This window comes from Diceros bicornis, chromosome 28, assembly GCF_020826845.1.
Source record: "Diceros bicornis minor isolate mBicDic1 chromosome 28, mDicBic1.mat.cur, whole genome shotgun sequence".
NCBI lineage: Eukaryota > Metazoa > Chordata > Mammalia > Perissodactyla > Rhinocerotidae > Diceros > Diceros bicornis.
Genome location: NC_080767.1, coordinates 38,272,564 through 38,285,702, shown reverse-complemented (window position 1 = coordinate 38,285,702; position 13,139 = coordinate 38,272,564). Strand labels below are relative to the sequence as shown.

At 60.4% G+C, this 13,139-nt stretch overlaps 1 protein-coding gene across 1 annotated transcript in view; it reads left to right on the top strand.

Moving 5' to 3' along the window:
- The window catches only part of FIBCD1 (fibrinogen C domain containing 1), a 31,648-nt gene extending 20,670 nt beyond the window's left edge, over positions 1–10,978 (top strand). The window contains exons 5-7 of the mRNA XM_058524791.1: positions 5,461–5,557; positions 9,990–10,169; positions 10,719–10,978. Coding sequence (XP_058380774.1) covers positions 5,461–5,557; positions 9,990–10,169; positions 10,719–10,978 — 537 coding nt within the window. The remainder of the gene's footprint in view (positions 1–5,460; positions 5,558–9,989; positions 10,170–10,718) is intronic.
- The last annotated feature ends 2,161 nt before the right edge of the window (positions 10,979–13,139 follow it).

Genomic DNA, 13,139 nt, shown 5'->3' with positions numbered 1-13,139 from the left:
ATCCAGAGCCGTTTGGATTCTTCAGACTTCTACCGTGGACGGGGAGGCACATGGAGGCTCAGCATTTGATAAATGGCAGCTCTGAGCGTGTTTGCCAGGAGCGGGCAGGCACCGACTGCCAAGCCTGGAAGCGTGGCAGAGCGCCAGGCCCGGGGGTACCATTTTCAGTCACAAACAAGGAGTGGGCCCACTTCCTTCTGGGCGTGGCAGCTGGTTCCGAAGGGAGGGAGGTGACGGTGGTTAGACTTCCTGTGTGCCACCTGGTGTATGCTTTTGCATCTTTGCCACCATTCTGCAGGGTGACAAAGGGGCTGATGGTGGTGCCTTTTTATAGGAAGGAAACTGAGGCTCGGAAAGGGTCCGTGACTTGTCTGAGGGCACATGGCCTGGGAGAGGCAGAGCCAGGATTCGAACTCAGCTCAGCCTTATTGCAGAACCTGGGCTCTTGCCAGTAAGCCTAGGCTCCCTGGGGCCACTGCCCAGAGAAGTCCAGCAAGGATGTAAGGAGCGACTGACCGTCTCCCGGGAGAGCGAGCAGAGCCTCCCCAGGGCCGCCTTTGAGCGGCTGCATTTGCTCGCATGTCCAAGTTTTCTTTCTTTTAATGCAGAATCCGCCTCAGCCATAGCTGTCCACGCCTCCTCTCAGAATCGACTGCTCAGGAGGCCTGGGAGGCTGGTGGACACCACAGCTGCATAACCAACACGATCCTGCCTGTGGCTGGTTTCTGCAGCAGCTTCATCAGAGTCTAGGAAGAATCCCAGATGCTGCCTCCTGGGGACCCTCCTAAGGTGGCAGAGATACCCCCTCCCCAGCTCACAGGGTTTGGGCCCACGCAGCCCCCATCCCTCGGGCCTCAGCTCCACTGACTGCCTGCCAAGACCTTGCTCAATCTGCAGTTCAGCTGAGCATCTCCTCCAGGAAGCCCTCCTGGACCACCCTCCCAACCGCCCCAGCAGATGGTTCATCCTCCTCTGAGCTCCCAGTACACGTAACAACAATTGTTACCATTATGCAATGCTGTGTATCAACCAGCACATTTAACCGTCACCGCATCCTTGTGGGTAGGGGCTGTTATCACCCCCCTTTCTCAGATGAGAAAACTGAGTCACGAGGATCTAAGAAACATGCCAGGTTGGGAGCTGCTCTGCCCTGAGACCGCTGGCTTGTGTGTCCATCTCTCCTGGGACTGGGAGCTTGCTGAGGGCCAGAGTCCCCCCTTTGGGCCCAAGCACACCACACAGGGCCTGGGGCAGCAATCCTTTTCATTCTGCAGAAGACAGAAGCCAAGACTCAGATGGTCACACGGCCTGTTGGCTGGAGGATAGAACGTGGGTCTCCTGGGTGCCAGCCCAGGGCACTCCCTGGGGCTGGCCCGGCTCAGCTATGACGAGGGCCAAGTGGACTCACGAGTGTGGGGGAGCAATGTCCACACCCCAGCCGTGGGGCACCCCTCAGCCACCCTCTGTATTGGTGCACCCTCAGGCCCCCTCTTCTGGCCTCAATGGGCCCCAGCACCCCAGACTTGAGGCTCCCCTCTCTGCAGAGGTCGCCCCACCTCTCCAAACCTTAGTCTTCTCATCTCCCGGGCTGTGGTGGGGAGGGCCGAGGCTGTCCTGGAAGGCACTGGCCAGTGCTGGGGTGACCAGGGAGCCGGGCTCCGGCGCTCAGCATGACGACTCCATGCTCTCGGCACCGTGGCAGACAAGGACAGGTCAGACAGGCCCCGTCAGAGGAAGGGGGACCAGACCTGCGGAGCGCGAGACGGACCCCCGGAGCCCGTCTGACAAACACGGGACAGCCAGCCCCGCTGCTGCTCTCTCCCGCCGCCCCAAGCGCGGTCGCTCCTTCCTTTGAAACCACCAGCACCATCTGTAGGACCATGTGGGCCCGGCGCTCCGTTGGCAGAGCCCCTGCACGGCACTTGGAAGACGCGCCGGGCGGCAGGCGCCTGGCTCCCGAGAAGCCGCGTCGAGAAAACACGCTCTGTCTGTCTGCCCACTCGTGGCGCCTGCCCAGGAGGCTGCGCTGGCGGCAGGCGTTTCTCCATCAATCAACTTGCAGCCGGAACCCAAGGGCGATGCCCCAGGAGCTGAACCGATGAATATTTTAGCCTCAAAATTAATAAACAGTTATTTTGTGTCCCTACTTTTTTTCCCCAAGCCGGGATTCGTGTTCTGTGGGTGGGACAGAGGAGGGGGAAGTGGAGATATGGATCCTTGACTCGCTTCCCTCTTCGCATCTTCCTGTCTGGCTGATCCTTGCTGTGTAATTGAAGGCCTCTGCTTGGTGACATCCGGCCATCCAGCGTCCCTGAAGTCTAGCTGGTTTCCAGAAATCTTAAGCCACAGCTGCAGTTCACCCTGGCGTGCAGATCACATACTCCTGAGCACCTGGGAGAACCGGCAGACAATCTGTGGCCTCGCGCACCTGGAACTTGCTGGCCATGCGCTGTAATCGGTGCGAGAGTGAGGCCAAGGTTCCGTGTCTGAGATCCTAGCTGGTGCCCGGCACGCTCGGCCACTCAGCGTTTGAGCCAAGGAATAAAGACAGCCCGTGGCGAAGGCCGGCAACGTCCGGGGCAGCGTTTCTCAAACTGCAGGTCGTGTTCTGTTGGCAGGTGGAGAAATCAATTTAATGGGTTGTGATCAGCATCATTTTTTAAGTCAAATAGAATGCAATAGAACGGAACAGGATAGAAAATGTCAGAGCCCATCTGTCTTGACGAGGGCAAGTGTCATTCCAGGGAGCTTTTGCTTCAGATACGAACACCCGGGAGTGTGTGTCACCATGTAAACTGCATTTCCCTGGGTCACGGTCGAAAAGTCTAAAAGCCACTTCTGCAAAGCTGGCAACATTTGCTGTGGCTTCGAAGCTGGTGTGGATTCAAACCACCACCACTCGTCAGGAACATCGGCCACACTCTGGACTGTAGAGAACTTTCCTGGGGGAGGAGAAAGGCAGGGAGGCCCAGGTGGCCCCTGAACATGCGCTCACCCCTGCTGACCATGTCCCCAGGCCGAGCCCCAGCAGGGGTCATGCCTGTGCCGGCACTCAGCCCCGGGGGGCAGTGGGGAAGACGGGCCGAGGACGACGGCGGGCTTAGAGGTCGGCTCTTGGCATGAGAGGCTTGTACATGGAGACAAGGCGTGCCCCAGGTTTGGGACGCCCTTGTCAGTGCAAATGAGAGTGTGGATGTGAGAGGCCACCGGCGTGGCCTTAGGCTGAGGGCCTGAGGTGTGGGTCAGACGGCCCACTCCACTGCTCGAGGCCGCCTGACTTTGGCCAGTGTCAGGGCTTCTGTCTACTGGAACGAGGAGTGGGGCTGGGGGACACCGAACCCGGGCTCCGGGGTTGGGGTAAGCATTTGGTGAATACTGCGTGCACTCGGCGGGGAGCCATCAACCCCGAGCGTCCGCTGTGGTTGGCTCTCAACACCAGTCGGTCTCGGCCACTCTGCCTGTCTGTGCAATGTCCAGGGTTCATGCCCTGCCCGTGCCTGGAATCCTGGCACCCCCACCTTCTACTTCCTAATAGTAGTAACAGGAAAAACAATAATGATGGCAATAATAATACCAGCCACTGTGCCACTGACGCCTCGCTGAGGTCCTGGCAGGCGGGGTTTGTCAGTGGGTGAGGACAGTGTGACCCAGAGGGAAGGAAGGACTTATCTAGGCCATACGGCAGGTGAACGCGGGGCCCAGGACCCTCCCTTCCTCCAGGGCCACCCTGGAATCCCTCCCAGAAGCCAGCCCTGCCAGGCATGGCCACTCTGGCGGGCCCCTGGGGCGGCTCAGGGAGTGGGTGTGCAGGGCTGGTCTGGAAGGAGGAGCAGTGTGGACAGGGGCAGAGGCTGGGGGAGCGGGGAGGGGAGGAGACCCAGGGCCGGGCCTGCCTCTTGATGCTGTATTCTCCTCCTCCTCGCATTACTGAGTGCCACCTGTGTGCCAGGCCCTGGGCTTATTTTCAGGATCACCACAGCCTGTGGGGGAGATGCTACTATGGTCCCCATTTTACAGATGAGGAAACCGAGACTCAGAGAGGCTGGTTAACCCGCCAGGGCTCTACAGCCCCAATCTGTAACCACTACCCCCGCCCCTCACTGCCTCTCCCCAGGCCCTCCAGGTACACCCCTCCAGCAGAAACAGGCCCCCAGCTGCCCCATGGCTTCTCGGTGGAGCCTCTGAGCTTCTGCCAGGATTAGGTTTTTCAAAGGGCGCGTGCTCAGGGTCCCAATCCGCAGCCATCAATACCGCCCTCCACTGCCTCTCAGATCTCCAGAGCCTGATCAAATTTTCTCCCGTGCAGCCCTCTTCTGAGGTCTTGCACATTGCAGGGCCGGCCAGGTTCGGGGTAGCAGAGCAGGAAAAGAGAGATGTCATCTCCCTCCCACCCCCTGACGTCAGAGCTGCCCAGATGCTGTGACTGACAGGTCCCTGCGGGCGACGCGGAGCATGCGGCCAGCGCTGGCCCCGCGGCCCCGCGGCCCCGCGGGCAGATGCCGCACCCGGCAGTTCCGGGCGGCTGAAATCAGGCTGCTTAGTAACGAAACTGGCAGCTCGCTGGCACCGCAGCCGCAGCTCGGCACCCCAGACGCGGGCACAGACGAGGCGGTCGGGGTGGGGTGCTGCCTCTGCAAATGAGCAGAAACGGCTTGTTGAACAGAAAGAGCTGGGGGTGGGGGGCGGGGGACGGGGGGCTTGGAACAGGATTGTCAGCGGATCTTGTCAATACTCGAGGCAGCTCTGGCCTGGACCAGCGTGGTGCTTATTTCAAAGCAATTTAACCGCTGGGATTCCCGGCTCCCAAATCAAGAATGTTATTAAAATGAAGAACGGGGCTGCCCGGCTGCTCCTCGGCACCTGGGTCACAGGCCAGCCGGCTGTGGCCTCCTCATGGTCCCCTGAGAAGCGGCTGGGGCTCCAGTCTCCCAAGCCCCCGCTGGTCCCCTGCCCGGGCTTTTTTGTGGGGGGCAGTTGTGTGTGATTCTGGTGGAGGCATTTTCAGAGATGGAGCTCCAAACGCCAAGCCTGGGGGTGGGGTGTGTGTGTGTGTGTCTGTGTGTGTCTGTGTGTCTACGTGTGTGTGTGTTTTCTCGGTTTTTAAAAACTCGAGAATGGATTTTTGTTCGGTTTTGTTTTGACCTGGGAAAAGATACCAGGGCCCTTGCCCTCCACCCTCATTATTTAACCAGTGGGGAAACTGAGGCCCAAGCAGGCCCAGTCCAGGGTCTCACAGTGAGGCCGCAGAGGTGGGCCTGGAAGCCACCCCACCCCGGTCTACCGTGATTCCTTCCTGAGGGGACGTGTCAGGGGCCTGTGGGCATTCGGTCAGTCCTGCCTCGGGCCACCACGAGGCTCCTGAGCCCTGCTCTGCTCCAGGCCCGGTGCCGGGAGCTTTTGAGGGAATGGGGGGGCCTGGGGCGGTGGTGCCAGCACCCCACCCTCCTCCTCCCTTTGCAGGTGTTCCAGCGCCGGGAGGACGGCTCAGTGAACTTCTTCCGAGGCTGGGAGGCGTACCGAGACGGCTTCGGCAAGCTCACGGGGGAGCACTGGCTAGGTGAGAGCCACTGACGCCTGCCCGAGGTGGGCCCCCTGTGCGTCCCAGGCTGAGGGGGCGGCCCTCCCGATGGATGGCCGGCTGGGTCCCCCTGGCCGCGGCACGCATGAGTCAGCTCACAGGTGCTGCGTGGAGGTGATCAGTGCTTTCAGTGTGAACAAGGTCAGCGAGCAGGAAGCCAGAGGAAGTGGGTCCTGTGGGGACGTGTGCTCTTCCTGTGGGGACGCCCTGGGACCTGGTCGCTGTCTGGGGTCCCACAAGCTGTGGGCAGCTGCAGAGCTCAGTTCCCAGGAGACCCCCAACACTGCCTGACCCTCGGGGGTCAGCAATGCCCCATGGCTGTGCTCGGGACACCAAGGGCGTACCTCCCAGAAGAGCAGCAGGTCAGTGCTCCTGGGCACGGTTCCCGGTGCTCCCATGGCACACCCACGTCTCCCACAGCTGGCACGGATCCTTGCCTGGCACAAAGTTAGGGCAAAAAGCTTATGTCAATGTTATTGTTATTACTCTTATTTACTTACTATTTATCTTTAAATTCACTCAGTATTTTAAAATTTGAATATCTTGCATAATTTTATTCTAAAGGATAACATCCACAAAAATCACAGGTCTGAGGTCCTGTATATATTTGGGAGAGAGTTGTGGCTTGAGGTGAGGTTTTGGTTTGTGTGTGTATGTGATATATATAATTCACCATTTTAAAGTGCACAATTCAGTGGTTTTTAGTATATTCACAGAGTTGTGCAACCGTCACCACTATCTAATTCCAGAACATTTTTTCCAGTCCAAAGAGAAACCCTGTGGCCCCATTAGCAGTCACCCCCATTTATATTTTTAACATATATTAAAATAAGCACATGGCACAGGGATGACGTGTCCCCTGAGTATCCTTTGAACGACCTGGCCCACTCCTCGGTACACCCGTCCCACTTTAGAGTCCCCGGGCACAGGTATCTGGCACGTTCCCCGGCCAGGCAGGGGGCAGAGGAGGTCAGAGTGAAGGTGTGAGGCGTGTGGCTGGCGGGGAGCACCAACCAGAGGGCTGAGCGCCAAGATCTGGGCTCTGGGTGCGGTCAGGAGGGTCCCAGGTCCGCAAGGATTTTCAGCGGAACCCCTTGGGGGAAGGGGAGGTCGGCCCCAGGGGTGGGGTCCAGGTGCGCGCCGGCCGCTCCCCTGCGTGCGCAGAGGCACCTGGGTGGAGATTTGCACCGTCCTTTGCTCCATGTCAGTCTCCCCCCACCGACCTGGCGTCCACAAGGGCAGGACCCTGTCTGCCCTGACCTCCGCTGTGTCCCCGGTCCCCAGGAAGGTCCTGAGGCCAGACACCCCAGTGTGGACTTCATGACCACAGTCCCATGTACCACACACCTCCTGTGTGCCCAGCCTGTGGGGAGCATTTTACGTCCATCGCCCGACACCTCCCACCCAGCCTAGGACGGTGGCCTGCTGTCCTTCTCTTTTATGGATGAGGAAACTGAGGCTCAGCAAGGAAGGGCACTTGGCACAAGTGACATGAGTCACAAGCTGGCGTGCGTGTGTGTGTGTGTTGAGGGGGGGAAGCCCAGCCCAGCTTTGACCCATCCCCGGAACTGAATGACAGCAGAGGCATGATGGGGGTCAGGAGAGAGAAGTTTCTTAGGAGGGAGACCCTTCTCCCAGCCTCCCCCCAGGGTGGGTGTGTAAAGACAGGGAGAAGGCAGCCAGGTGGGGGCCCTGTTCCCGCATCACTGCCCACCCCACTGGAGCAGCCTTGGTGCCTCTGCCACTCGGCAGCATCTTAATTGAAATCTATCAGCAGCTGCGGAGGGCGCGGAGGAAGCATTTAAGCGGGGCCTTGATTAGCTCCTGGCAGACGGGGAGCCTGACGAGAATGTCAACTCGGGCCCAGCCCTCCGCTCCCCTCGCTGCCCTCCCTCCGCTTCTCCACCCTGCTGTCCCCTTCTCATCGAGTCTTGTGTCTTTTCCTGTTGAGTTACGGGAGCTCTTTATATATTAAGGTATTGATCCTTTGTCAGATGCACGTGATGCATGTTCGCTCCCAGTCATTTCTCTTTTGCCTTTTTTTTTTTTGGTACCATTATTGCTTATTTCTTAGAAGTTTTAAATTTTTATGTAGTCAATTATTGCCCATCTTTTCCTTCATATCTTCTGGATTTTAGGCCCTGCTTTCCCCTCCCAGTTTTATTAAAAATGTCTCCTGTATTTTTTCTTAATGCTTTTTTAGTGTTTTATGTTAGCCTCAGATCTTGAATCCTTCTGGGAGTTCACTGGGGTGATGATTTTTCCTCCCCGTTGTCATCTGTCAGCTGCTTCTTCCTTTCGCCCTGTGATTTGAACTCTGATGGATGATGGGGTCAGATCTCAGCTCACTATCCAGGGGCCCAAGGGAGCGGGGGCTGCTCGTATCCTGGCAGATCAACAAGGCTGGAGAAACGCACAGGGCAAAGATGGGGGGCGGGCACTGGCATTCGAGGGAAGACAGTGGAGATGAGGGTGAACTGAATCCGAGAGGGAGCCCAGAGGCCCCAGTATCTGCGCCTCCCTCTGGGCTCCCTGCCCAGGGGCCCCTCGTGGGCACTGGGACGGGCATCAGGCATGGGGCACTGTGCAGCCCAAAGGAGTGGTGCGATAATGTGGGCACCAGCGACCATTCAGTGACAGGAAAGGAATCTTTCAGCATCCCCACTGGGCTGGTTTTCCTCTTGCCCTATTCCTGATTCAGATTATTCATCTTGGGCAAGAACTGAATAAGAGCAAGGAGGCTGGGCAAACTGCCTGGGTTCAAATCCCAGCTCTGCCACGTACCAGCTGTGTGACCTGGGCCAGTTACCCGACCTCCCTGTGCCTCACTCTCCTCACCTATAAACTAGGGACAATAATAGCACGACAGCAGCAGCAAACACCCAGATAAGGTGTGCAGTGGGCCGGGCGCTGTTCTGAGAGCTGAACAGGGATTCCGTAATTAAATTGGACTCATTCGAACCCCACTGGATTCGTTAACCCACAGGAAGCACTGAGAACGGTGTCTGGCATTTGTAAGTGCTGTCCAGGTGGTGGCAGCTGTCATTGGGGGCTACTGTCTGCCCTTTACAGTTTGTGACGCCCTGCTAGCCCCTCACATCCGCCCCGTGAGGCCCACCCCACAGGTGTGCGAGCCGGGGCCCAGAGAGGGCGAGCAGCGGGCCGGGAGCCTCCAGCCCAGGGAAGGGCGGAGGGAGGGGAGACGGGGGCCTCGGGCGGGCGGGCCCGCCGCCGTCCTGCCGTCACTCCTCTCACGGCTCCTTCTCCCTGCCCTGGACCTGGACGACCGGACCAGATCTTCCCTCCGGGCTGGACGGGGAAGGGTCGGCACAGCCCTCACGCCCCATTTGCACACACACGCTGACCTCGACGGGGGGGGGGTTTGGGGCTCTGGAAAGGAAGGCGGGAGGGAGAGGCTGAGAAATGTCACTGGATGCTGATAGCTTGTGTAAGGCGTTTCATTAAATGCCCTCTTAATCAAGAGGCAATCAAAGCGGCAGGGAAGCACCTTGAGTGAGAGTGAGTGAGTGTGTGAGTGTGTGTGTGTGTGTGAGAGAGAGGGACGGAGAGGAAGAGGCGGGGGAGGCCTGGGGTGAGACCCCAGGATGGGCACCGGAGAGCTGAGGAGGGGAGGACAGAGGGAGGAAGGAAGTGGGACGGGGTGGGGGGCTACAGAGCCAGGCCCTGCAGACAGCAGGAGACACGGGCACCGTCTTCTGCCTCTCTCCCACTGAGCCAGCATTTACTGAGCACCTGTTGTGTGCTGGGCCCCCCCTCACATGCTGGGATTCAGCAGTGAACAGGGCAGTCATGTTGCTCTCACGGAGCTTCCGCACTGGGGAAGGCCAACGAGGAAACAGGCAGCTGAATGATACACAGCGGTGGGGGGAGCACCTGGGTTGGCAGAGGTCCTCAACCCTGACAGGAAGTCAGGCAGCCTTCCTGAGGAGGTGAAACCTGGAAATGAGCAGAAGGCAACCAGGTGAGGAGGAGTGGGGAAAAGTCTCCTGGGCAGAGGGAACAGTATGTGCAAAGGCTCAGAGGCCAGGTTCAGAGAAATGTGGGTGAGTACCAGAGCCGGTCTGGCTGGAGCCCAGAGTGTGAAAGAGGATAAGGGTGCCATCACCCCCAGCCCAAATTTTCCAGATTCCTGCTGACTCCTGTAGTCTTTCTACAGCCTTCAGCTCACATTGGAAAGCACAGCGAACAGAGAAAAGCTGAAACATGGAATACTGGCCGTCCTTAGCTTCCTGCACACAGGCCCCCAGGAAGAAGGAAGCAGCCCGGGGCCGACAGTATTCACTTGGTGGTGGTTGTCTCTTTCTGTCACCAACCTCATGAGCTTGGCTCTTGCTTCTTGGTCCTCTCTGAGAGGTCACCCCCTAAGCCCCCTGTTCTCTCCCGACTCCAGGGCTCAAGAGGATCCACGCCCTGACCACGCAGGCTGCCTACGAGCTCCACGTGGACCTGGAGGACTTCGACAACGGCACGGCCTACGCCCACTACGGGAGCTTCGGCGTGGGCTTGTTCTCCGTGGACCCCGAGGAGGACGGGTACCCGCTCACCGTGGCCGACTATTCCGGCACGGCAGGTAGGGCTCCGGGCCGCAGCAGGCGGTGGGGAGGAGGGGCAGGCAGAGGAGGTCCTGCCTGCTGGGTCCAGTGCTTCCGCCCTCTGGGGTCCGGATCAGGGCTTCTCACCTCCCCCTGCAAGTTCCCCGGTCCTCACCCCAGCCACGAGAGGCCGGCAGGGCCTGGACGGTTCACCCATTGTGCAGATGAGCAAAAAAAAAAAAAAAAAAATCGGGACACCTGGGGTTTGGGCTCTGCTGGGCGTCTCAGGTGTGGTGGCTGAACCCTCTGGGCTGGGCTTCTCCTCTCAGGCCCAGGCAAGAAAGCAAGGAAGGGGAGTGTGTGAAGAAGCTGGGAGGAGGGGTGGAGACTGTCCCACGGACAGCCACGGGGACCCAGGGTGGCACCGTGAGTGCATGTGAGCCGCATGGACACCGTAGGGCCGGGGGCAGGTGTGTGCGCGCGTGTGCGCCAGTGTATGCGGGGACACGTGCATACGTGTGCACACTTAAGTCCAGGGGAGTGCACTGCGCACACGTGAGCACACACCCGCGTGCGCGCCTGCGCAGGCGACTCCCTCCTGAAGCACAGCGGCATGAAGTTCACCACCAAGGACCGCGACAGCGACCACTCGGAGAACAACTGCGCCGCCTTCTACCGCGGCGCCTGGTGGTACCGCAACTGCCACACGTCCAACCTCAACGGCCAGTACCTGCGCGGCGCACACGCGTCCTACGCCGACGGCGTCGAGTGGTCCTCCTGGACCGGCTGGCAGTACTCGCTCAAGTTCTCCGAGATGAAGATCCGGCCGGTCCGTGAGGACCGCTAGACGGGCGCCCGGCCGGTCCCGCCCCCGCCCCCGCCCCCCATCCCCAGACGCCACCGCACCCCGTCCCCAGACGCCACCGCACCCTGCCCCTGAGCCAACGTTCCGCCCACCCGCGCATGGCTGACCCGCTCTTGGGCTGGAGTGGGCCAGGCTAACCCCGACACTGAGGCCCCCTGGGCGGGGAGGTCACACGTTGCCTCCACGCTGTCCCCACCCCCCAATTTGCCTCTGCTGGTGGGGGCCGGGGCAGACTTGAGGACCCAAAGTTCTACCTGCCACGCGCCCCCGGCAGCCCCTCCACTTTGCCGGTCCAAACCCCCCGCGTTATGGGGACGCAGAGGAGGGGCAGACGGCCCCCCTGGGGCCCTGTTAGCAGATCAAGGGGAACCTTCGGATCCTTCTGAGTCAGATCTGAGGCCAGCCTCCTCTGCCCCTCCTGGTCCCTTCCCTCGCATCCATGGTGGCTGGGGATCCCACCTGTTGCCCAAAAACCGGGGACCCGGTGTGTGTGTGTGTCTGGTGCTGGGGCCTGCCTGTGTCTGTGAGCTGGGCTGGGGGCAGATGCCTGCGGGGTCTCGTGCCCCAAGGTGACCGAGGCTGGGTCCCTGGAGCCCCCCACCCATCCATCCCCGTGTTCCCACAGGCCTAGGAGGTCTCCAGTCCCCTTGGCTGCTGTCCCCAGCCTCCTGCCTTCCCGGGGCAGCCCAGCCCGCCCCACCCCTGTTCTCCTGCTGGTGGGAGGCAGAGGCAGGTCCTGCACCACTGGGCCAATGAGAACCTCTTGATTTTCTGGCTTCGCCACCCCCACCGCTAATTTCCAGGGACTCCAGGATCCTAGGCCTCCTGGGAACAGGCCTGGAGGGTGGAGGCTGGACCTGAGGGGTTTGGTGGCTGTCACCCCATCAGCCCAGAGACTGCTATCTCAGTGGGGAGGTGGCCCCCTGCTGCCACCTGGGGTCAGGGGGAAGGGACCTCCCTGGGCAAATGGGGAGACTGAGGCACCGGCCAGGCACTTAGAGACATTTTCTCATTGAATCCGCCCAATGTACTGTTATTGCCCCGCCACCCCCCCCAACACCGTCCCCTGCCAGCAAGAACCACGGTGCCCAAGGTCAGCGGCCACGAAGGGCAGGGCTGGGACGCCCGCCCTTAAGACTCTGCTCAACAGCCTTTGAACCCTGATGCCTCTGTGGTCAGAACCAAGCACAGGGCTGTTTTTCCAAGTTCCCACCCACGAGGACATGATGGGGGGCCTTTGAGAGGGCCGGGGAGCTGCCCCGCCGGTGGGCAGCCCTGGTGACCCCTCGTCAGGCAGGATGGAGGTGTGTTTCCTTCACAGGACACCTGAAGGTGGGTGAAGGCAGGCAACTGGGGGTGTGTGGTTCAGCTCGCCCCCCCCCCCCCCGCCCCAGCAAAGTTTGCGCTTCACTAACAGTAAGTCAGAGTTGGCCAGGGGCAGCAGGAAAGGTCCAGAGTGCCGCTGACCGGCCATGCGACCTGGCCAGTCCCCTCTAGCTCCACCTGGTCGTCAGCATTCAGCAAAGGTTTGGTGGACACCCGCTGTGGGCCAAGGCCTGCCGTGGGGGCCGGACAGGACCGAGTCCCTGCCCTCTTGGCACTCTGCTGGAAGCAGAGACGGCCCAGCAACGGGACTACAGCCCAGTGGGGCGGGGGCAGTGTGGAGGGAGACACGCGTAGGACCATGACACCCGCCCTCCGCCAGCCCCCTTTCCCATTCTCTAGAAGCCAAGACAGCCAGCGCCCCGGGCCACCGGGACCACCAGCCAGGGAGCAGAGGCTGGGTGGGACCCTGAGTCCTCATCCCAGGGAGCCCCCTCTCCCCTACCAGCCCCAGGCTGGGGCCGGCTTCTGCTGCCAGCCTTGCAGAGCCAGCCGCTGTTTAGAAAGTGCCGAGCGCTTTCTGATCTGTCATCAAACAAACTCCTGGTGAGTGTGATGTTAACAGACTCACACATGTGTGCATCAGGAGGCTCAGGGCACTCGTGCCAGGGCTTGGCCACAGAACAGACATGCCGCAGCTCCAGCCTGGCAGGTGGGCGAGGGTGGCCCTCAGGAGCCTGTGGTCCGCCTCCTCAGTATCCCGCTGACCAGGAGAGACTCACTCCTTCCCAGACGGGAGCACTGGCCCCACCCGGGGACA